The 24,476-nt window shown below is 42.8% G+C and overlaps 1 protein-coding gene across 19 annotated transcripts in view; it reads left to right on the top strand.

Annotated features, from left to right (window-relative positions):
• Positions 1-11,045, top strand: part of ZBTB44 (zinc finger and BTB domain containing 44) — an 89,916-nt gene extending 78,871 nt beyond the window's left edge. For 8 of the 19 annotated variants that reach the window (XM_031016031.3, XM_031016029.3, XM_055356408.2 and 5 more), the window contains 2 exons: positions 466-766; positions 3,453-11,045. In XM_031016031.3, the coding sequence (XP_030871891.1) occupies positions 466-766; positions 3,453-3,735 (584 nt within the window). In that variant the 3' untranslated portion in view covers positions 3,736-11,045. The remainder of the gene's footprint in view (positions 1-465; positions 767-3,452) is intronic. The other 11 variants (XM_031016034.3, XM_031016033.3, XM_063693683.1 and 8 more) reach the window with 5 other exon arrangements.
• Positions 11,046-24,476: the final 13,431 nt, after the last annotated feature.

Raw genomic sequence — 24,476 nt, 5'->3', positions numbered from 1 at the left:
TTACATTCAGAGATGTTAAAATTGTTCTTTCTTCTCGTTTCTCTGTGAGATAGGGAACAGAGAGTAGGTACTGATGATTTTCATATCTGTTCAATGTAAACCTCTAATGAAATGAAATAATATGTGCTGTTAATGGGGATTTGGGTTCTGTCTACATACTGTAGTTAAATTGTGTTTTGAAGTTAGTAAAATAGATGATCTAGAAAAGCATTCAAAAATCAGCTTCAGTAGACGTTACCTAGTTTACCTCCCCTACTGCCTTTTTTTCTTTTCCTTTTTAAGCACTTGTGACTTTTCACATATTCTGCACATTTTCTGAGATACTCAATTAGAATATGTTTTTGCTGGTAATTCTTGCCTTTTCAGATCATCTGTTGCTACAGAAATATAGTTCAGAAATTTGTAGGGTTTATGACTTTTCAGTTTATTTTTGTTTTTAGATATTTTGTTTTGCTTTATTTACAGGAATTAAACCATTTCAGTGTGACCGCTGTGGGAAAAAGTTCACCAGGGCTTACTCGCTAAAGATGCATCGCCTAAAGCATGAAGGTAAACGCTGTTTCCGGTGCCAGATATGTAGTGCCACTTTCACTTCCTTCGGGGAATATAAACACCACATGAGGGTTTCCCGGCACATTATCCGCAAGCCTCGGATTTACGAGTGCAAAACATGTGGCGCCATGTTCACCAACTCTGGAAATTTAATCGTGCACCTGAGGAGTCTGAACCATGAAGCATCAGAGCTAGCAAACTACTTCCAGAGCAGGTGAGGTGCACAACGAAAACCCAACCAGGAAAACTGCTTTCTAAACTCTCTTTTCCTGCTTTTAGGGCAGCCTTCTGTGTTTTTACATCAGGTTGCCAGCTAGTCAGTCACATTTGTTACAGATTCCCACTGTTCATACTCTAATCTCCTGATCTGATAAAATTTTGCTGAGTCTTCTATGTATATAAAATTATAAACATTTTATAGTTGGTATTAAAAATATTTTCCTGCAGAAGTAGACTACTTGTCCTCTTGAGGTATTTTTTAAATAATACAAGGTTTAAGTAATTCTGTAATGGACCTTAAATAGATCTTACTGGAAATTTTACCATGTCAGATGATGCTTAGTGATACTGGATTACTTCAGACTCTAGATGTTAATAAAATTCTTTACCACTTCTATTTAAAAATATTCTATATAAAGGAATAGCCATTGGCCAGTAAGAAAAATTTCAAAAGCAACTATAGTGGGTGTGATGGTTTAGATCATGAAGTCATTGCTATTTTCATTCAGTTTAGAGCTCTATTCTTGTAATATTAATTTATAATAGAATTACCTTTCAGATTTATAGGGCATCCCAGGAAATCAGCTTCTAGTTCTAGCTCTGCCACTAACTGCTGTTGATTAAACCTGTCACTTTACACATGAAAAAGCTTGAAACTTAGAGAAAGATAAAATGTAAGCTTTAAACGATGGTTTCTAAGGCCTTCTCTAGATGTAAAACTGTTGTTTTAAATTGTTTATAAGAATTGTACATCTGTAGGAATCCTTAGTTTCTCATAAAATGAAATTTTTACAAATCTTTCCTTTTTTTTTTTGAGATGGGAGTCTCACTGTCACCCAGGCTGGAATGCAGTGGCACGATTTCGGCTTACTGCAACCTCAGCCTCCTGAGTAGCTGGGATTACAGGTGCCCACCACTACACCCAGCTAATATTTGTATTTTTAGTAGAGATGGGGTTTCACCATGTTGGCCAGTCCGCTCTCAAACCCCTGACCTCAAGTGATCCGCCCACTTCAGCCTCCCAAAGTGCTGTGGGATTACAGTCGTGAGCCACCATGCCCAGCCCAAATCTTTACATTTTAAATCATCCTTATTTTTAAAACCTTTTTTTTTTAATTGAATAGATGGGGTCTAGCAGTGTTGCCCAGGCTGAAGTGCAGTGGCTATTCATAGACACAATCATAGTGCTCTGCAGCCTCGAACTCCTGAGGTCAAGCAATTCTCCTGCTGGGGCTACAAGTGTGGGCACCACCCCGACTTAAAACCTTATTTGTAAACAAATTCCAAATTATTCCTGCGTAGATTTTGTTTTTCCCTTCAAACCAGACATTCATTTTGTTTAATGCAGTCATCTCTAATTCTGAATGTGTGGTTGCCATATCACTAAACCTTAGGTTATACATATCATATTAAACATAATTTGTTCAGGACTAAAATAGTGTTCCTGTTAACTACCCATGTTATCTTTATCGTCCCTGTACAGAGCCCTGTGTTCTCCATTCTTCTTCTCTAACACCTGAATGAAGACTTTTTAGAGAATACAACATAGGGCATTCTAAATTGCTTTGCAGATGAACAGATTTTAATTTTTTATTAATACTGAACAATGAAATTATAAAATAACCTTATCAAGTCTAAGTACATATATTATTGACAATTATCATATAATGAAATTCTTAGTTCAGTAATAAAGATTTAAATAAAGCCTCTAAGATAAGACTTATTTCGCATACTTAGTTTCAATTACCAAAAAATGCTTATAAGTAGAAAATTTAGGAAATACAGAAAAGTATGAAGAAGAAATTTAAAATCTTTTCTATTTCATTTTAAGGAAAGTAGCCACTGTAATTCTTAGTTCAGTAATAAAGATTTAAATAAAGCCTCTAAGATAAGACTTATTTCACATACTTAGTTTCAATTACCAAACAATGCTTTATAAGTAGAAAATTTAGGAAATACAGAAAAGTATGAAGAAGAAATTTAAAATCTTTTCTATTTCATCACTTAAGGAAAGTAGCCACTGTTTTAGTATATTTTACTGTCCATGTTGCCTGTGGGGACCAATAATTGAACACTTTTTGAGGATTATCACATAACCAATCTCAAGGCATTCATTTCCAAATTCTTTATTAGTATTTTCATATACCAAATGTAATAGCAGGATACACATAAATTACTTTCTACATTTCCCAACTTCATAGTAGATTATGTATCAGGTCATTTATGCATAAGGACTTAGTTTCTTAACTAACCTATGTCAAGTTTAGTAATACAAAGCTAGGTTTATATATCTCTTACTCAATGTATAATCAAGAAAAGTTTAGCATTAAAGTTACTCAGATGATCTTTGTTTAAGTGAGCATGCTACATTTGTTTTGTATATAGAAACTCCTCTACATAGAACAAGAAAGGCTGTTAAGGTGTCCAGAGTTATAATGAAAGTGATAATTAACCTGATGTATTGGTGGTGGGGAAGATTGATACATTTTGGTTTTAATAGATGTTTTGGTTCATATTTAGGAAAGTTTATAAGTTGAAAGTTCCTGAGTTTTAATCTTCACTGAACAATTAGTGAAATGAAGAGTCCCAATTTTGTCGTATAAATCAGAGCTTTTTACTGTTGCTTATCTATTACTGGTTTGAAAATTAATTCCATATTTCATCCTTTGCCTCTTATCTAGTGATTTCCTAGTACCGGACTACCTAAACCAGGAACAAGAAGAGACCCTTGTTCAATATGATCTTGGAGAACACGGTTTTGAAAGCAACTCCTCTGTTCAAATGCCTGTCATTTCACAGGTCTCCTCAACCCAGAATTGTGAAAGCACTTTTCCCTTGGGGTCTCTTGGTGGGCTGGCAGAAAAAGAGGAAGAAGTGCCAGAGCAGCCAAAGAACAGTGTTTGTGCTGAGGCAACCAGAGATGACCCCCCAAAATCAGAGCTGTCTTCTATAACTATTGAGTAGTTTTGTGATTTGGCTTCAGTTTTGTTTTTTGGAAAGTGCCTGTGCTTGGTCTTGTACATTTAAATTTAATTTAATTTTTTAAACAAAAAAAGCCGGGTGGGAGGGAGGCGGAGATTGGGAAAGAATTTCCCTTTTTACTTTCTGAGCCCTGAAACTGATTTTATTTTTCCTAACTGAGAGATTGCTTCTGTAAGTACACAATAACATGGTGTTGAAACAGAAACTATGAGACTTAAGGAGAACTGGTTGACTTAAAACATATACCAGTTCCTTCTTCCATTGTTAAAAGTAGGCTAACAACAGATCATTAGCTAGAGAGGAAATCAGATGATTATTGACCTTCTTGAGACAAGAGGGTACATGAGAAACTAATTACTAAACAGCTTGACAAATGGCCTGAGTAGATACTTACTGCTGTACACAGGATGTTGTATAATATTTTGTAAAGCCTGTTGTTTTTGGAAGTATTTATGGTAAGCTTTCTTAAAAATTATTATGGTAAATACTTCTGAAATCTGGCGTACTTTTTTTTAAGCTTTGTCATTTCTGTTATGATTTTTCATGGTGAAATTTTGGTACTGAGATGGGCATTCTCTGTACCTTTATAGTACCACTCCAAAGGCAAGGAACCATGATTGACAACAGTCAAGCTGTGGATGAAATGACCAGGAACGGAGAATGAAGTATGTAAATCCCAGCTTCATAGGAACTCTTCTCATACTGCTTTTCAGATTAAAATTGCTGTTTACCTGGTCTCCGAATGTAATGCCTGACTGTGTCATTGCCCGGATCAGTTTTCCCCCTGCCCCATCAATATGTTCTCTTGCATATATTGGCGTGCTGCCATATAAAGTAAAAATATTGGAGATATTCTATATTTTATATATAGGTTTATGTGTTGTTGGGGAGGTTTTCATTGTGCTCTTTTGGACATAATAAAGAATTATCTGTTGAGGCTACATTCTTTTTTTTTTTTTTTTTTTTTTTTAAAAAAAAGAATGGCATCTCACTCTTGCCCAGGCTGGAGTATAGTGGCTAAGTCATAGCTCACTGCAGCTTCGAACTCCTGGGCTCAAGCCATTCTCCTGCCTCAGCCTCTTGAGTATCTAGGATTATAGGCATGCTCCACCACACCTGGTTAACTTCATTTTTATTTTTTGTAGAGATGAGGTCTCACTATGGTGCCCAGGCTGGTCTTGAACTCCTAGACCAAGTGATCCTCCTCCTTTGGCCTCCCAGACTGCTGGGATCACTGCACCGGCCAAGGCTGCATTCTTAACCCAACTAGATTGTTTACTGAATCCCATATGACAGCGATACTTTGTACTTACATATTTTTAGACATTGCAAAGTTATTAAAAAGTTACTATAGTTTTTACACCACGTAGGCAACAATGAAGAGTATAGACTGTAAGATTTTCATCTATGACTCATAAATCTGGGAGAAAAAAATTATTAAGACTAATGAGAAACTGAAAACCTTAAACTAATGAATATTATTTCTGCTGCTAAAAATATGAAACTTTCTGGTCTGTAGTTGAAATTTGTATGATCCTCTAGACTTGAGTATACTTTTCATCTGGTGCCATTAAAGCATCTCTAATATTGATCCTAAATATTTGTAAGTCCATGAGCAGTGAACTTTGGAATAAGTTTCTGTGTAGATACCCAAAGTTTAATAATTATGAGAGCACCTGATTTGATAGACAGAAAATACAGTTCTTTAGTCAAAACACAAGATCTGAATTTTGTTCAGGTGCTAGACCATACTAAATGTATATATTTTTAATTATAGTGATTTGTTTCATTTTTTTAGATTGGCTAATTCTGTAATTTTTTCCCAAAAAACATGTGAAGAAAGTAAAAGTAAATTAAATTCCTTAGAACTGTTTTAGGTTAAGAGTCTCTGTGTCCGCCCATATTCTGCAGTCCTTAACTTGTTTTCAACTCTTTACCTCACTCATGAACTTGTTTTTACCCATTTGCTGCCAAACATAGGTGTGTTCCCTTCAGGAGAATCAGCATATACAGGTTATGATAGGCTCCCACCATTTATGCTTCTTCACTGATAGGGTTGCATTACTTTCTGCAGCAGACTATAATACTTCACATAGTACTGCTGTGTCTCAACTGGAAAGGTCAGGAATTTTAATGTTACGTTGTGGTCTTTGAAAACTGTTACGCCTAGCAATAGATAAATCTCAAAATTAATTTTAAAATCTGTATTGACAAGAATAGGTAAAATTATGACCAGGAATCATTGTTACCCTTAGTTCCAAGAGGTTGTTTTTGAAAGAGCAAGAGGAAAGAAAAAAGAAAAGAAGGAAAGAAGAATAAAGAAGAGAAACGTGTAAGAATGGTTTGCAGATTGATTGGTTAAAAGTGTTTTTAGCACATCCCCAACCCTGAAAACTTCGCATTAAGAGCCAAGCACAATGTTGGTAGCTCTAAGATATTCTGTGTTCTCAGAATGAGGGATTACCCATCACTGGGTATTCCTTCCCAAGCAGAAACTTTAGATTTTCACTGGTAATACACATTGCCAAGTTTTATGGGAAATCTGAATATACTGTGAAAATGCATATCTGGTTAGTTGTCTGCTGCCCAGATCTTTTCAATACCAGTAACTAACCAGTATTTAACATAAAATGATACAAATAAAGGCCTTTTTCTATTTCAGTGAGGGAACATTTTTCTTGATATATGTACTTTAAGGATATTGGATCTGTTTATGGATCTGTTTTAGGAAACAGATTTGCAAGGGATAATTGTATATATAGTAGTATTTAGATTTATTTCAAATTCATCTTAGGGATGCCTAGATGCATAATTTTTGCCAGGACATATTGAAAATATTGCAAAGAGATAGCCAGTTATATTATCCCATTCATTAGAAATTACCAGTGTAACTAAACATAAATATTCCAGTTTAGAGTGCTTAAACGTAGCTATCTTTCTTAAGGCCAGGAGGGTAACTTTGTGGTATCTAAAGGGCTTAAATTTCAGAATGCAGAATAAATTGCCTTTTTAAAACCAAGCATTTTGTACAAGAAAAGCTTTTATTTTCAGTTTTTTTAACTACCAAATAGGTGTGATGTACTTTAGAAGTAAACAAAGAGTTCACCCATGATAATGGATGTTAAAGCTCCTGCAGTTGTTCTTTTCATGTTTAAAGGGTATATTCTAATAGTGGAAGCATCAAGCATGTCAGTGATTTCATCTCATTCAGAAATAAAGAGATTAATATTGGTCTTTATTTTTTGGCACTTTAAGTTTTATATAAATGGATGCAGATGGAGATTATCACCCACAAATATATTTAAATGGATTTTTCTTAATTTGAATTTCAAGTAATCTTTTTATTTCAAGTAATTAGTTATGCATTTAGTTACATTGCCAGTTTTTTTTTATCAATTTCAGTAAGACAAAATATACTAAAATGTTTAAATAGCCTCATTCAATCTTACATTTTGACATTTCAGCAATCATTCTGGCTTACAGTAATTAGATCCCCTGTTATGACACATGCCCTTTGGTCTTAATAACTAGCAAAAAAAAAAACTTTCACCTTGTTAAAATACTTTGCCAAATGAAATAGACTAGTCAACACATCTGATGTCCATAATTATTGGTAACTCAGTTACCTTCTAACTAATAGGCTGGTTCAGGAGACTCTCCCAGTTTATAAATGGTTCTCTTGGGAGCCTTTGGAAGCTGTATTAAATCTTTCAGTCTTTTATTTCTAATTTTTTCTCTTAATCTAAATAGAGGCCAGTTATCTATTTTATCAGCTTTTATTCTTGAAGATTCTCAGATTATGTTTTAGTCCCTTTTAGCTTTAATAGTCCTTGAAAAATACATTACTCTATAATGTAGTGGCAATTCTGTAACAGAGAATTCTTATTACTTGAATGAATAATCCTAAAATTTTAATATTTTAGCTGAAGTTTGAGATTTGTGGAATGAATAAAAGAATTAGAAACTTTCATATGTTACTTTGTTTCACTCATCTGCAAAGTATGAAGTTGTAATTCTGAAATATACATCCAAGTGAATGAGAATTAAAAATTTTCTAAATATTAATACTAACTGGGAAAAAAAAAACTAGTGTGAAGTTTACAGTTAGAAGAAACAGACCCAAAGTTGCCAAAAGGTAATAAATAAATGTAGTTTTCACTGTAAGTTATTGACGTAAGATGCTTTATTTGTAATATATTTAGATTTTGAAAGTTATTGAGAGATGAATGTATAAAAGCTAAATTTTCTTTTCTGAAGCAGTGAAACAAAATTGGGGTAACAAGGAAGCTGTTGTGGCAAACATGTCTATGAGGAATATTAAAACTAAGCATACTCCCACAGGCTTTAAACTCAAATCATGAACATTTAAATTAAGTTGTTCCTTATTTTGCCTATACCCATTTTTATCTTTCATTGTCGTTTTTGCTTGACAGTATGGTGACAGAGTATTTTTATTTGGAAAGTCCTCAGCAAGATAAATTAGCCAAAAGCAATAATGGTTCAGATTAAACAATAAAGTGGAATTGATTCAATCCCAGGCTCAACCAAGAACAGTCGCTCTCTGGATGTTTCATTTTAGACGATAGCTAAGTTGAGATGTTGTAATATTTATGGGGGGTTAAGCCTGTGTCAGTTATGGGATGAAGACTTGTAGTACCAGTACCATCAGTAGTCATACTTTCTTTTAACTTTTTACTAAACTAATACAGTTAGACATTTCCACTCTATCGTGATTATATTTTTATGATGGGAAAATAAAAACAGTTCCATGTTTTTATAAATAGTCTCTGCAAAGATTTCAGATGTTATTGGTATCTCGGTTTGGCAGTATCTGAAAAATTGAGATTGTCTTTAAAATGTTTGTGCTACTTTTACTTAAGTAAACCCCCACTGTGTAAGACCCAGGCCGGTTTCAACTAATACCAAGGTTTCTATGTGCATAATAGTTTACAAAGAACTTAAGAGTAAGGACTACGGATTAAAAACAAAACTTTTTTTAACTTTAAAATTTTTAGTTTTTGTTCAAAGTACCTGGTTTATAAAGTCAAATTCTTTTATTATTTCCTTTCTCGTTTAAATGGACTGATGTTGCTGATGAAGCTTAAAGTCCCAGGCACAATTGTGGTGATATACTGATAAAATTGGTGCCTAGTGGTGGGAGGAACTCCAGTGTCAGGACTTTTATTAAAATGCCCTTGTTTTCCCAAATGCCAATCTAGCCACATTTAGATTTCATTATTCAATAAAACAGATGAAAAATCATCCCATAAATGAATGTTGAGGTTACCAAAGTACATCACCTGCTGAGGAAGGATAAATCTTCCTGCTTTAAGGGAGCCCCATCATCTCTCCTCTTAATGCACGTTTCCCTTGGTATTAGTGGAAGCTGTGTTCAAGATGGGAAGCCTTTCCTGCAGTTCTTAGAAACACCTGCTTTCTAAGGAGAGCCTTTTCTAGGATTAGCTTATGTGTGTTTTCTCTAGGAGATTTTTTATTTCAGTTACCAATTTAATTTTCAAGTTGACAGATGCTGTGTAAAGTCTCTCATAATGAGAGTAGTCCATTAAATTGTTGAAAGTTGCACTGCTTTTCATCTTTCAGGTACCTGAAATGAATGACATCAGGTATTTGGAAGGAGTAAGATCATAAACTGTATTCATTTTCTTCCTTGTACAAAGTGATGACTTCTAATGCTTATATCTCAAGGTATTTTTTAAAAAAGCAACGGTCCCTAATAGAGTAAAATTTGGTTTTGGTCCAAGTTCCCAGTGATGTATTTAATGTTTCTGTTGTTTACTGGTGCCTCCTGTTGCATCAGGTAGAGATTGCCTGCCTCTTTGTAGGGCACCCTTGTGGCACCTTATGTCCAACTTGGAGGATAGTATATGGCTTCTTTGTGCCTCTACTATCTTTTCAAAAGCCATTTTATAAAAATCCTAGGTAGCCTATTTTAATATTTAAATATATATATTTGTGAAAGAACTTTTAGAACAGACTTTTTCTTTTTACTTTAAAATTCCTGTATTTCCATTTTTAAGAGTAAATTTAATCTCCCGGATTTAGAAGTGTCTTTCCAGAGAAGCATAATGAGAAAGTCAGATTGAGGTAATAGACCAGAATTAAGTGATAGAAGAAACTGTTGTTTGGTTAAAGGACACAGATTTGAAGGAAAAAAATTTTGATGTAACAATTTTTTAAATAAAATTTTGTTTTTCTGTAATGTCATATTTGCTGCTACAGTAGCTCAATATTTTACAGGGCTAACATAAATCTGACTCCATTTAAAAACTGGAGTACTTCCTAGTGCAGCCAGCCTAGGCAGAAACTGTACACCACGGTCTTCCAGATGGGTGACTGATGGCTTTGGGTAGCTGATGCATGCTTTAATATTTGCCTATAGCCCGGCAGCAAGGAAGTCGGGGTGGGGGGACTTTTTTACCCTGCCAGTTATAGCATTGTGATTCTTTCTGGGCACTGGCATTTTGTGAAACTCTCAAGGGAAGGTGATGCAGGGGAGAAAATGTGAATTAAATTACATAGATGGGTGTTTTTATGTCTTCTACCCCTTTCCTAGAATTAGTACAACTCTTAACTGTGCCAGTCCCCGGTTCACCAGCTTTGTATCCAGTCGTCATCTCATTCAAGTATGGCTTTACTTGGTGACACTGGCCATAGCTAAGTTACTTGGCATGTTTGACTTTTGACAATAACAAAAATGGTTTTGGATTTTGTTTTATTTCCAAAAAATGTATACAATATCAGAACTTCACATTTTATATACTAGTATCTGGCTATTAGTATTTTACAGGAACCATAGTTCTTGGTGACTACATATATATATATATATATATATATTTTTGTGACCTTTTTTGTAAACTAAGTGCCGTTTCAACGTTACAATCATTTTTAGAGTTATTGTAATCAATGTGAATATCATGTTTTTTCAAATCTGTTCTGAGCCTATAGTGTTTGCTTTGTGAACATAAGTGTACTGTATATATTCTGTATAGTTATATTGTACTGAAATTAGCTTGTTTGATATAAGGAAAATATGTATTGAGTACCTTTTTGCTAGCCTGATTGTTTAATCTTTTTAAAAAAGGTTTAAACTTTTTTTAAAAAAAAAAATCTTTAAACTGGCCTTTATTACATGGTCACACATAAAGTTGCAGTTAGGAAAGGGATGGGCAGGGAAAAACTAGTTTTGAGTGTCTTTAGATAGAAACATGAGACTAAGGTTTGATTTTGTTTTCGTTTTCTCATTAAAATATCTTATGCTTTATGGAATAAAACTTCCTGCTGTTGTTATTTATTGTTTGCTGGGCGGCAGTGTTGGCTGAGGTCATGTGAGTGAGAAAAGGCATCAGAGTAATTCATTACTTAAATAATTATCTACTTAGAGTGCACAGAGTAGAGAGGGTTGGGTTATATTAGACAGCACATGTCAATTTTTGGTGAAGTAGAGCTTAAGTTCAAAGATCTCAAAAACACCATACCCCAACTTGGAAGGAGAGTATAAAGGCAGCTAGTTAGAGGACATCATCCAATCCTAGAGCTATTGAATCAGGTTCTTGTATAAAGCTGGGTACTAATGGGTGGGTTGCATCTTTCAAAGTTGCTCTGATTCTTTATAAAGTCACATTTTATTGACTAGAGACCAACTGGTGCCATTTCAATGATATCTTACAACCAGGGAGTAAAAAGCGGGTACCTAGCAGGGGAAAACAGCTCATTACATAGGTATGAATCTATGAGATCCTGAGGAAGGAAAAGTTTTCTAACTTTAGATTCATTGATGTGGATTTTGACAATACCGGTCTTTAGAATGACAGTAACAGGCAAATAAAATTATTTTACTGACCTCAAGCTACCTGGATCATTTTAGAATTAAGTTCAGAGAGGAAGAGGGTAAATTTTAAGAAGCACACTCTTTCATTCCAGTGTGTTGAGCATTTTTAACAATTTACCAAATCATTCAAAGTCAGAAAATGTTGGGTTCTTCAGTAGCCTTGACCACAGATGATGTATATAAGTGCAGAATGAAGAATTCAAAACAGATATATCCTTGCCAGCCATGGTGGCCCACACCTGTAATCCCAGCACTTTGGAAGGCTGAGGGAGGAGGATCACTTGAGCCCAGGAGTTCAAGACCAGCCTGGACAACATAGGGAGACGTTGTCTCCACCCAAAAAAAAAAAAAAAAAGCTGGGCCTGGTGACACGCGCCTGTAGTCCCAGCTACTCAAGAGGCTGAGGTGGGAGAATTGCTTGAACCTGGAAGGTCAAGACCTGCAGTGAGCTGAGATTGCACCACCGCACTCCAGCCTGGGTGACAGAGTGAGAACCTGTCAGTTGGCTTTGAATACTTGCATATAAATTACGTACCAGAAAGATTCAGAGAATGATACTAAAAGTAATGACCAAAGATGTGTATCTCAACTGATAGAGCAAAAAAAAAGTTTGGGCTTTTTCTCTTTTGAACAGGAATTTTGGTTCTAAGAACTAAACTGAGAAAGTTAAAATCTACAAACATACCAAAGGTTTAAAGGGGCAGAACTTGCATGTAACAACATCAAACCCCCAAGTTTAATGTAATTCTTTTTTGGGGAGTTAACTTCTATACAGATAGAAAAACTAACAGGCATATTCAATCTAGAAAGTCAGTCCTCTTGAGCAAATAGATTTATAACTAGGGTTTGAACACTTTTATGGACAAAGGGAAAGCTGTTTTGTTGTTTTCTTAAATTCCAATTCATTTACTTGAATTTTTCTGCAAAATTAAAATTTTTACACCTATCTGTTTTGTAGATGAGAAAGTGGAGCTGGCTTTAGCATCGTTTTGCAAGGCTTCCTCACTTCATCCCATGCCCTTTCTTCCACACCTGCCTAATTTTTCCCGTGACTAACATTTCTGGCTGCCTTTGGCTGGAAGTCATTTAGTGAGTGTCTCATTTACCAGAGATCCTGAAAGTTAGGCTCAGTACCCCACACACACCACTAGTAAAGGGCCAGCTCAAATGACCTGGCCTTTGATGATTCTTGACATCTAGAGACCCTCTGTTGACAAAGTTGCCTTAGGACATAACAAGAAAATATTACACCAAATAAATGTTCTGTAGCCCTTTTTAAATTGGGGCTCAGACAGAAATGGTGACAGTTCAACAACAGTACGTATAGTAGGAACTGTGTACCTAACTTTCATCCAGGAACAGAATTCTTTGTTGAGTGCAAATGACTTACAAAATTAGTAAACAGTCCTTTTCTGTTCTTTTTTTTTGAGATAGAGTCTCACTGTTGCCCAGCCTGGAGTGCAGTGGTGCGATCTCAGCTCACAGCAACCTCCGCCTCCTGGGTTCAAGCGATTCTCCTGCCTCAGCCTCCCGAGTAGCTGGGACTACAGGCGCCCGCCACCACACCCGGCTAATTTTTTGTATTTTTAGTAGAGATGGTGTTTCACTATGTTAGCCAGGAGAGTCTCCATCTCCTGACCTCGTGATCCACCCACCTCGGCCTCCCAAAGTGCTGGGACTACAGGCGTGAGCCACCGTGCCTAGCCTAACAATCCTCTTCATTTTGTTTTACAGTTTATAAAATGCTAGCACTTTTTAGCTATTTGATCTTCAGAAACCCAGTAAGATAAACAGGAAAAGTACTAACAGATGTGTGATCCACGTAAACAGTGCCCTTCCTGCCCATTACAGGGAGAAAGATCCACTGAGAAATCAGGCCATGAACAGGGCTGGAGTCTCAGAGGTATTGACTTGGTGGAGTCTCTGTGGACTCGGCTCTCTCCCAAACACAGTTCCTGGAAGAACAGGAATTGGGGTTCTTTTGTGCATTGGCACTTTGTGAAACCTTTGAGGGAGGGTAATGCTGGAGGGAAATGTGAATTCTCCAGGTGGCTGTGTCTAAATTACCTTAAAGGAGAGCCATTGTAACTTTTTCTTACGGTGTGAAAGGAAGTGCTCGTGACCATTTTCTAAAGATGTGCACTGGTCGATTTTTTCTCATGTGCTGTCATCTATTTAATACCTCCACAGGGTTATCCTTCGCAGCCCTGTTGATAACATTTTCCATTATTCATCCCTGCTGCTACTAGCTTCATTCGAGCCTGTGTTGTTTCTGGCCTAATAACAGCACCAGCCTCCTTGCTGCCATTCCCTCCCTTCAGCTGGGCTTCCTTCCAGTCCATCCTTGGCATTGCTACTGCAGTCATCTTTCTAATCAGGCCACTGCCCTGCCGAAAGCCTCCCGCCCCCCACTCCCCCGGAACCCGCCCCTCAGCCCTCACACTCCCCTTCTACCTACCTCGGTTTGAGGTTGACTCACTCCTGTAGATTCCCACAGTAGATTTTGTTTGCCTTTACCAAACCACTTCTCAGCCACACAGCCTTGCAAAATCTACCTCAGAGGAGTTGTGAGAATCGAGTGAGTTATATGTAAAATGCTTAGAACCATGCCTCGTATACTGTGACCACTTCAGAAGCCTCATCTGTTGATTATAAGACTCTGGCATCACGCTCGTGTGTCTCCCTCACCTGACTACATTCTTGAGGTCAGGGAATATGCCTTCTATTTGTGTGTCCTCTGTAGTACCTGGTACAGAGAACTCAAAAACTGTCGAAGGAATGATTAAATGTTGCCAAGAAGTGGTCATAAGCTCCATGTACGACAGTGCTTAGAGGTACTTACCCGGGAACTTTAGGACAGAATACCTAGAATTATTTTCATCAGACTGCCTGATGATTAGCCTCAACTCTCACTTCAGCAAATGTCTCAGAGTCTCACTCATTTTTAAATGAGGGTCTGAAATAGGCTGTAGGAGTTATGAATTAATACTAACTTTAATCCTCAGAACAACTGCTATCAGCCTGGCTAGAATTTCCCCAAACTGTTCTTTAGGACACTGGCATCTGCCGTTTTTCTCCCCTTCACCTGGTTTCCTCATCCATTAAGTTCATATTAAGTATCCCTTCTTAAGGAAGCTCTCCCAGAGCCTTTCCTGCTAGGTTGAGACTTTGTATTATGTTCACATAACATCCTGCGCTTCTATTACTATGGTAACTGACTAAACAGCTGGACTAAACCCCATTACCTTAAGTTCCACTACGACAGTGACCGTATCTGTTTCTTGTACCAGGGGGTCCCCAGGCCCAAAGTTGTTTGAATGAATGAAGTCTCTGCCCTTAAGGAGCTTATGGAAGTAAGCAGAAGTAAAGAAGAATTACAGAAATACAACTGATAGAAATAACTGATTGCCCTGAGAGAAACACCAAAAAGTATACTTTGGAAATTTGAAGAAGTGGGAGACCTGGCTGGAGGGGTGAGGGAAGGTAGCATGGCAGAGGCACCACTTGAGCTGGGTCTTCCTTGGGAAGAGATGTAGGATTTGTACAGACAAGTGACAGAGAAGGAGATGACTCCGGGAAGCAATACGCAGCCTCAGAGGTTGAGGGAACAGGAGTGTAGCTTGCTGAGCCTTGCAGGATCCCTGAAGGGAAAGAGTGGAAGAAAACCTTATAAACTAGACTAGCACCAGGTCAGAGAAGGCCTGAAGAACTGCAGCTATATTTGGTAGGAAATCGAGAATCATCTCACATTTTCGAGCACAGAAACATCAGAGCCCTCTCTAGAAATATTAAAAGCAGATTAAAGGGATGCATACGGACTTAACTGAGAACCCTGAGTTACAACAGAACTTCGGGTAAGAACCCAGAAGAAGGGGATGGGAGTGGGGCTGGAGAGGAAGGGGTGTGTGTTCGTGACATCGGGGCAGACTGACGGAGACACGGTAGGTGGGGAGAGTGGGGAGAGGCGGACCTGATCTTCAGTCCAGGTGTCCTCTCTGCACCGTAGAGAATAGCTGCTGTATTCTAAGCTGTAGCGACACCAAGTGTGTGGCCTTAAACGCTTAGGCAACCTCCCTTTTCTGTTGTTGGTTTCTTTGAGAGGGAACTGTCCGAGAGAAAATGGAGCAAGAATTAGGCCAAGTTCAAGAGTTGGGCTTCAGAATTAGGCTAAAGGAGAGATTCCCCGCGCCGCTAATCCCAGCACTTTGGGAGGCCGAGGTGGGTGGATCACCTGAGGTCAGGAGTTTGAGACCAGCCTGGCCAACGTGGTAAAACCCCAACTCTACTAAAAGTACAAAAAAATAGCCGGGCGTGGTGGCGGGCGCCTGTGATCCCACCTACTGGGCAGTCTGAGGCAGGAGAATCACATGAACCCAGGAGGCGGAAGTTCCAGTGATCCGAGATTGCGCCACTGCACTCCAGCCTGGGCAACAAGAGCAAAACTCTGGCTCAAAAAAAAAGATGGCTTTTCCTGGACAAAGTCGAAGCTTGTTTCCCCAACACAAGCCAAGGACCCTGTGGCTGTGAGCTAGAGACAGGTGCTCGCGGCACTTGTAGATTTTAATTTTTAAAAGAGCTCATTCTCCATATCCAAATTTTTGGCATCTGTGGGAATTTAAAATGCCATTTAAAAGACCTGTACCTGTCAGATCCCGAAACACGTCTTTCCCACAGAGTCTGGCTGACTACACAGCTACTCCTGCGTGTAGGACGCAGAATGCCTGTGCGTGCAGATGTGCTTCACGGGCATGTGCCATGTGTTCATTCAGTAGATATGAAATGGCTTTCATAAGAACGTTTAACTGCCCTGGAGAAGGCCTGGGAAGGGGATGAGATTTAAACAGGGGCATTGTGCATTTGCACTGATTCATCCGCTAGTACCCGATATGTGCCAGTACAAACCCCACCCCCGCCACTTGCCTATGAGCATTCCAGTCCCCTACATAGATACAGGCTGTCACACACGGCAGGGATTTCCTTGTGGTCTCAAGAGAAACACTGGCACAGACTAGCTTTGGAGGAAGAGTTAGTTCTAACTTTACGTTGCGCTTTATAAGTACGCCAATACATGCACATGTATCTACACAGACACACAGACGTGTATAACTTATCTCAATGGAGAGTAGGGAAAACTGAAGGAGAGGCCTCCCCAGTTGAGTAAGAGAGAACCTTTGGACCCCTAGTCCTCCCCATGTCATCGGAATGCTCTGTAACCACCAGTCATGCCCACCCACGTGCCTTTTCCCAGACCCTGATGGGATTGGACAGTAGGGCCCTGCGCCTCCACCCGTGAGGTACATGACAACAAGAGCCCTTCCACACACACAAATTGCTGTGCTCCCCGTGGAGCCTGCCGTGGCAGCCAGCCCCTGACTGGCCTCTGTTAACAGGCATCAGGTGTGGAAGGAATTTCCCCAATTTGCTGACTGTCTCTCCACCTGGACCCTTCCAGGCACAGTCATTGGTTTGCCCCACCTCTCGTGTGCATCAGCGCACTTTCCAGTTCCTCTTCCAGAGGAAAGCGTAGGTAGGGAGTGGGGCAGACGGATGAGCAGAGCCAAGAGCAGGGAAACCACCAAGCAGCTCGGCTCTGCCCAGCAGCCCTCAGTCTCCAGGGGAACCAGCTGCCACCCACACAGCATGCAGCGCCCAAGCTCCAGAACCTCGGAGTGTGGGCCTCGTCCCTGGTTCTCCCCACACGGCATCCCAAGAGGCCACCTGTAGGTGCGGGGAGTGAGCAGCTCTGTAACCTGTGCTCAGAGACACTAAGGTTCGGTGCATGCTTCCCAGAAGTTGTCCACGGTGCCGTTCCAAGAATAGCCAGTGTCCAAAACAGAGGAGGCTCACGCATCTTAAGGATGAAAAGCATCTGGGTGGCCATGGCAGGTTCCAGGTCATGTGGATCCAGAGTGACAGGAACGTGTGGTAAGAAACACGCTTACCTTTCCAGAGCCAAAAACTCATCCTTCAGTGGCTGAGTGCTGATGAAATGTTTACAAACCACTCAGCCGTACCCTCTGCCTCTGGAACGTTCCCTCCTTCCGCCTGTGGTAGACGTGCAGGCAGGAGGGCTCTCGGTGCATGGGGATGCGAGGCAGGAGCTTGCCATGCGCGTCGCTTCCCCTCCCTGCACCTCGCTGCCCTCCAGGCGTTATTCGGAGGATCCCAGCAGTACTCCTCGTTCCTAGAACAAGGCCTGGCGAACAGACGCCAGTGAGTACCCTCTAGATGAACACATGGGGAGACAGAAGGGTGAAGCTACTGGCCGGGCGCGGTGGCTCACGCCTGTAATCCCAGCACTTTGGGAGGCCAAGGCGGGCGGATCATGAGGTCAGGAGATCGAGACCATCCTGGCTAACACGGTGAAACCCCGTCTCTACTAAAAGTACAAAAAATTAGCCGGGCGTGATGGCAGGCGCCTGTAGTCCCAGCTACTCGGGAGGCTGAGGCAGGAGAATGGCGTGAACCCGGGAAGCGGGGCTTGCAGTGAGCCCAGATCGCGCCACTGCACTCCAGCCTGGGCGACAGAGAGAGACTGTCTCAGAAAAAAAAAAAAAAAAGTGTGAAGCTACTGGAAATGGGTCCACAGGAACGCAAGTCTGGTAATCAGGTTAGTTAAACACCCCAAGTATGATATGAGCCTCAATATACTTCCTCCCTCCCTTGGGCATTTTCGGAAATGAAGGAGCGCCAATTATGAACTGTTCACAGAGAAGTCCAGCCCTTCACGGCTCGGGGTGCTCCTTGGTGCCCCCGTACCGAAAGTGGTGCGTGCCAGCTCTGCAGGACTTTAGCAACCCCCACCCCAAGGCTTCATCCACTTCCCTAGGCCTTAAGATGAACACAGCTGGTTAGCAGCATTATTTAACCTTGGAGAAGAAAAGCTTTATAGATGTGAAGGCTTCCAGGTACATTAAATAAGAAATCCAGGCTCTGGCAGAGGTGATCTGGGGAGCATCTCTACACCCCTGAGAAGACAGCAAAGAGAGGACTTGGTTCCCCATAGTAGTGACCATGTTCCGAAATTCCCTTGGCCTCCCATAAACCTGCTCCAACCTGGGAATGTGCCAGGGACTCCTGTGTGGCTCCAGCCCTTACCACTCTCCAAGGTCACAGAAGTGAGGCCTGCTCCATGTGTGCAGAGATGGACCGTTTTGGTCAAGTGTTCAGGAAACACTTGTGGGACTTTAGGTGTCTGCCAGCCTCTCCAAGACACAGTGAGTTCCCCACTGTATGCCCAAAACACCCGGGGTGAGGGTCAGGGCACAGGAAGGTAGCCCGGCCAGCCCCTGGAACGTCACCTTCACAGCGGTGTCCAAATCTGAGGCCTCCAGGCCTGATGTTTCTACTCATGGAAACACAGGTGTTTGACGTCTATGCTTCACCAAGACGCACCATAAACCGTGTGGGCAGGGGCTTGTGGAGAGAGGTGGGCTGCCCAAAGCTGCCTTCTGAACCACACATCCATCCTGCCCTGCTGCCCAGCTGGCCCCGCTGGCCCCGCTGAAACACACTGTGCGTTCCCTGCTGCCCTCACTGCAGTGAGTCCCAGGGCGGACACTGAACCAGGCCCAGATCATCTTTACTGAACCCAAACTTACAAAACATTATTTTAAAAACTAAACCAGGCTGGGCGTGGTGGCTCACGCCTGTAATCTCAGCACTTTGGGAAGCCAAGGCGGGTGGATCACCTGAGGTCAGGAGTTTGAGACCAGCCTGGCCAACATGGCGAAACCCTCTCTCTCATAAAAATACAAAAATTAGCCAGGCATGGTAGCAGGCACCTGTGATCCCAGCTACTCGAGAGGCTGAGGTGAGAGAATCACTTGAACTGGGGAGGCGGAGGTTGCATTGAGTCGAGATCACGCCATTGCACTCCAGCCTGGGCAACAGAGCAAGACTCCATCCCAGAAAAGAAAAAAAAGAAATTAAATGTCTTTTGTTTAAAATAAATACCCAACAAAATAGTTCAAGCTGTGAACCACTCATTCGTTTTTCAGAAGCCTTTGAATTAGAACAAAATGGAATTATATTTTCAGCTTGGGTCTTGCTACATGTCCCCAGGTCCCAGTGAAAATCCTTGTTACTGATGATGCAGGAATATTTCTGTGCCCCCCACACAGGTCCAGTTTGTGGGTCTTCTTTGGGACTGGAAAATCTGGGCACAGGGGCCAGCCCTGCAGAATCTCTCTCCAGCCCTTCACCTTGAGGCTCCAGTCCGAGGCCCGCCCCATCACCCCTGGCCTCTGTTCCCTTTGCTTAAGCTTCCCGCAAGGCCAAGCAGCCTTCAGCAGAACTGAACTGCTCAGGGAGGAAGACGAGGGTCACAGGCTGATCCTCCTGAATCAGAGGACAGAACATGTTGTTCTAGTGCCCACGGCCAAGACCTCAAGGAAACATATTCTCCCTCCAGTCCACACTGCCCCAGGCAGAGGAGTAACACGAAGCAGATGGTTTGGCCCCTTAGAGAGGGAAATGCCCAGGGGCTGCTGGGGGTGGCCAAGGAAAGAAAGGACGTGGGGAAGATTGTGAAATGCTGATGGAGCCGGGTTGGAGTCCTGCCAGCGAAAGTCTGTTTTGGCCTTTTCCACGTGTGCCTAAGCCAGTGAGTTTATGACCTGGTGAGAGAGGTCCTGGCTCCAGCACCTAAAGCCCCAGGTGGAGCATGCATTGGCTGCAGGAGGCTGTGCGGGTGGACCCATCGGCCCAGGTGCACCCTTCTCTTCCCCTACTGAGGAACCGTGAGCAGCAGGCTCTCTATCCGCACGGCCACAGCGTCCTCTCCTGTAACTGGGAATGACAGAACCCACCCCTGAGGACTGTGATGACGCTGAAGTGAGAGGTGAAGTGAGAGGATGCATCCACGCCGCCAGAATCCCTGACACTTCTTTGACATACAGATTGGAGCAGTCACTCTTCCAGGGCCTCTCCAGCTCTCACATCCAGCGCAGGGGACAGGAAGAGGCCGCTTGGCATCCCACTTGGCAAGGTCAGGGGCACAAAGACGGGGTGGAGGCACAGTGGGGTCCCAGGCTGGACGGGCCTGTCCGTGCTCCCACATTAGGACGGATTAAAATGCCTCATGGGCATCTGGCATAGGTCACCTTGAATTTCAGGTTCTTTCCAACCGTGAGGTTCCAGTTCTGAAAGGATGTCCCTCAGGCAGCTGCTTTCCTGGGAAACAGGAACTCCACTGAGCCTTGGAGGGTCATAAAGGTCCCCGCACACACCCCAGAAGGCCCCAGAGAGGCACCTTTCCTGTGCTCGGCTCAGGCTGGTCGGCCAGACCCCGTGACCTGACCCTGCCAGGAATGTGACCTGTCTGCCCGCCCAGACGTGCACAGGACCTTGTTTCCCAAGTGTCTGCCTCATCTGGGGGCCCGATGCCCCCAGCCTACACCGGGTGCCCTTTCCGCAGTCACAGATGCCTGATTTGTTGAATTAATAAGCGGCTGCTTCTCTCATCCTTTCCCTTGGCTCATTCAAGTAAGCTTGTTACCCATTCTTTTGCAACAGTCACATGTGTCAAACAGATTTCATTTTTTTCCTAGTCTATGCCTATACATTTCTTCTGTCCTATTTGTCTTCATTGGGATTTGGATGGGAATTGGATTATGAGCTGCAAAGAGGTGTCAGATACCCAGTGTATTCTGGGAGCTGTTCTCCGAATGTCCTTCTGCATGAAGACTGAGATCTTCTCCACCCTTCCTGGGTGGGCCTTGTCCCTCGACCCCCTCCCTCACACTGCGACCTCAGAGCTCTGTGGAAAAAGCACACAGGCTGAGGGTGGTAGAATTTCCCTGTTGAGCTCTTTCCCTACTGAGTTAAACGAGACCATATGAAGTTCCAGAGGGTCTGGCGCAGAGGCTGGGTTATTCTTGATCCAGGGGTGTGGGCAGGGGAAACAGTGATAACCTCCAAGGTGAAAGCAGCGTGTGGGGGAGGGAGCCTGCAGCCAAGCCAAGGGCAAGGGAGAGCTAAGTTCCCATCCTAGGAAAACGCACACATCCCTCCCGCTGGAAGGTGCTGAGACTATGGAATAAACAGACAATGGAGCTGAGTCCCACCCATACCCGCAACCAGCTCTGGACAGTGGCTTTTTAGGAAACGATGGGAGTGAGTGGAAAGGGTAGAATGAACACATGGTCTCTGAGTTGCAGGCACAGGACAGTGGAACTTGGGAGGAGACATTCCTCTGGAGGAGAAAAGGAGAGAAATAGGAAAAGGATAGTCAAGCCCGCTGAAATCCTAAGAGGATCTCTTTATCAAAACATAGTGTCCTTGCTGTAGGCATATCAGGTCACAGAAGCAATTCGTGTCATATACGCATCAACTTGCAGGGCAGGGAACAGCCTGCATGGGAAGGTCTCTATACACAGGCTTCTCCTTGGTGGCCAGCCAAGCCCTGGCGTAGAGCCAGGCTAGCCCCTCTGCAGGCACCTCCTGGCTGTGGGTTGCACCTGTGCCCCCTACACCCCTAAGGGATGCCCACCCTGACGTCTTCCCCCATTGTCAACGCTGTGCTGGTCATCTCATGGGACAGCAGCTTGAACCATCTTCTAGGCAGTCCCAAGATATGAAACCAGGGGAGAAATACTCCCATTCCTTCTTTGGGGTTTGGTCTCATCATTCTTAGTGGTGTTTGGGGCCTTTCCAAGTTCCGTTCCTGATTGTCACCCTGAGGAATGGCCCGGTGGCCTGGCCTGAGATAGCTGTTGTCCTCACCTCCTTCAACCAACACTCTACTCCCTTCCCTGTCCCCATCAACCATCCTCACTGAGCAAATTGAGGTGGCATCGTGGCTAATGAAAATCACCTTCCGTCTGGCTGAGTGGACTCCAGGAACCCAAGAAGTAATGCCATGGAGGGTGGCAATGCAGCTGGAAGACAAGTGCATGACCAGCCTAGAGCAAACCCCTAGCCTGGAAAACGGGTCTTCTGGCAGGAGCATCTCACAGCCTGAAGGTCTCTGGAAGGTTTGTCAGGATTCCCAGAAGAAAGAGGACTCACTGGAGGACAATTCCCAAATGCTGATCCACACATATTTGCTGCTGAGACAGTTTCAAGTGTTTGCACAAAAATTAAAGCATTTAAAATACTTTTTTTTCCTTTTTTGAGACAGGGTCTCACTGTTTGCCCAGGCTGGAGTGCAGGAGTGGCACAATCTCAGCTCCCTGCAGCCTCGACCTCCTGGGTTCAGGTGATTCTCCCACCTCAGTCTCCCAAGTGGCTGGGATTACAGGAGCCCGCCACCATGCCTGGCTAATTTTTTGCATTTTTACCAGACAGGTAAAAATGTCTATGTTGCCCAGGTCTGGTCTCGAACTTGTAGACTCAAACAATCCACCTGCCTCGGCCTCGCAGAGTGCTGGTGTTACAGGCATGAGCCACCGCGCCTGGCAATACAAGACTGTCTTTTATACCAACAGTATGACCTACCCGCAGTTAGCATGTTAAAATCTCCTTTCTTTATGAAATGCTGGTGACAGTATGTTACTGATATATAGTACATGGTGTGGATGTGTATGATAGAGCACAGTGCTGATATGTATATGATAGATAGATGTATATATGCGTGATATAGATGGATATGATAGAGCACAGTGCTGGCTCTGAAGCCAGATCACTGACATTCAATACCATATTTCCTGAGTGTGGGGCCTTTGGGCAGGTTATTCAGATTTTTGGTGCCTTGGTGTTCTATCTATAAAGTGGGAAAGACCATGGGGCTGTGTGAGGTTGAAATGAAATACGACTCAGAAAGCCCTTAGAGCACTCGGGAGGCGATCTTCATAAACGCTGGATGTGCTGGACCGTGTTTCTCCTTTCAGCTCACTGCTCCAAGAAATTCAAGTATCTGAGAATCACTGGCTGAAGATCCAATTTTCCTCACCTGTGATTGCAGGTAAGCAACACACACAAATACACACATGCACGCACATGCACGCACACACACCACACACACATGCACATACACTATGCACACACACACCCCTAACGTGCAGTTGCAGGTGGGCAACACATGCATGCATGCGCACACACCACACATACACACATGCACGCACACGTGCACACACGCGCCCACACCCACATACACACATACATGCACACACATACACACACACGCCTCAAACCTGCAAAACTGATGAAAAGTGAAAAGCAATGTTTGGTCACAGGCACCTGACTTTGGGTCTGTAGGCCCCTCAGGTGCTCCTGGGGAGGGAGAGGGCATCTGGTGTAGCAGCCAGGTCATGTTCTTGTGGCACATTCTAATCCGTCTATTCCAGGACTGCACAATCCCCAACACACACACACGCACGCACACACACACACGCACGCACACACACACACGCAAGCACACGCACGCACGTACACACCCCTCTGCCCCCAGAATACCTGTGTACATGTGTATGGACAGACACGCCCACGTGTGGTAAATGGCCCTGCACAGTTGTCTCTGGGGCCGGTTGTGTCTCATGGGATAAAGTTCCACTTAGAGATGGCACCCACCTTGGTGGCCATCCACAGGTCACCACTCTGTCCTCAATCTCAAAAGCCATCTTTAGAGCCTGCCCTGAGAATGTGTCCTCCAGGCCCCAATGCCAGAGAGCCAGCAGGTCCTGGCTACAGACTGGAGGTGGGGGCACTAAAGGGTCTGAAGGGCTGGCCAGGAAAGGCTTCAGGCTGGGGGCCTCTTCCATGCTCACCCTGAGCCAGGCACCGACTTCACTACCTGAAAGGTGACTGGGAAGCAGCAGAAGGCAGCCGCCAACAACAGACGGCCCCGGGCACCCCGCCCCACCCGTGAGCGCCCACGCCCTGGAACGGCGCAACATCGCCACCGTGTGGCCGTCGACCTGAACAACAGCTTCTC

Source organism: Gorilla gorilla, chromosome 9 (genome assembly GCF_029281585.2).
Source record: "Gorilla gorilla gorilla isolate KB3781 chromosome 9, NHGRI_mGorGor1-v2.1_pri, whole genome shotgun sequence".
Taxonomy (NCBI): domain Eukaryota; kingdom Metazoa; phylum Chordata; class Mammalia; order Primates; family Hominidae; genus Gorilla; species Gorilla gorilla.
This window is presented reverse-complemented; position numbering and strand designations above follow the sequence as displayed.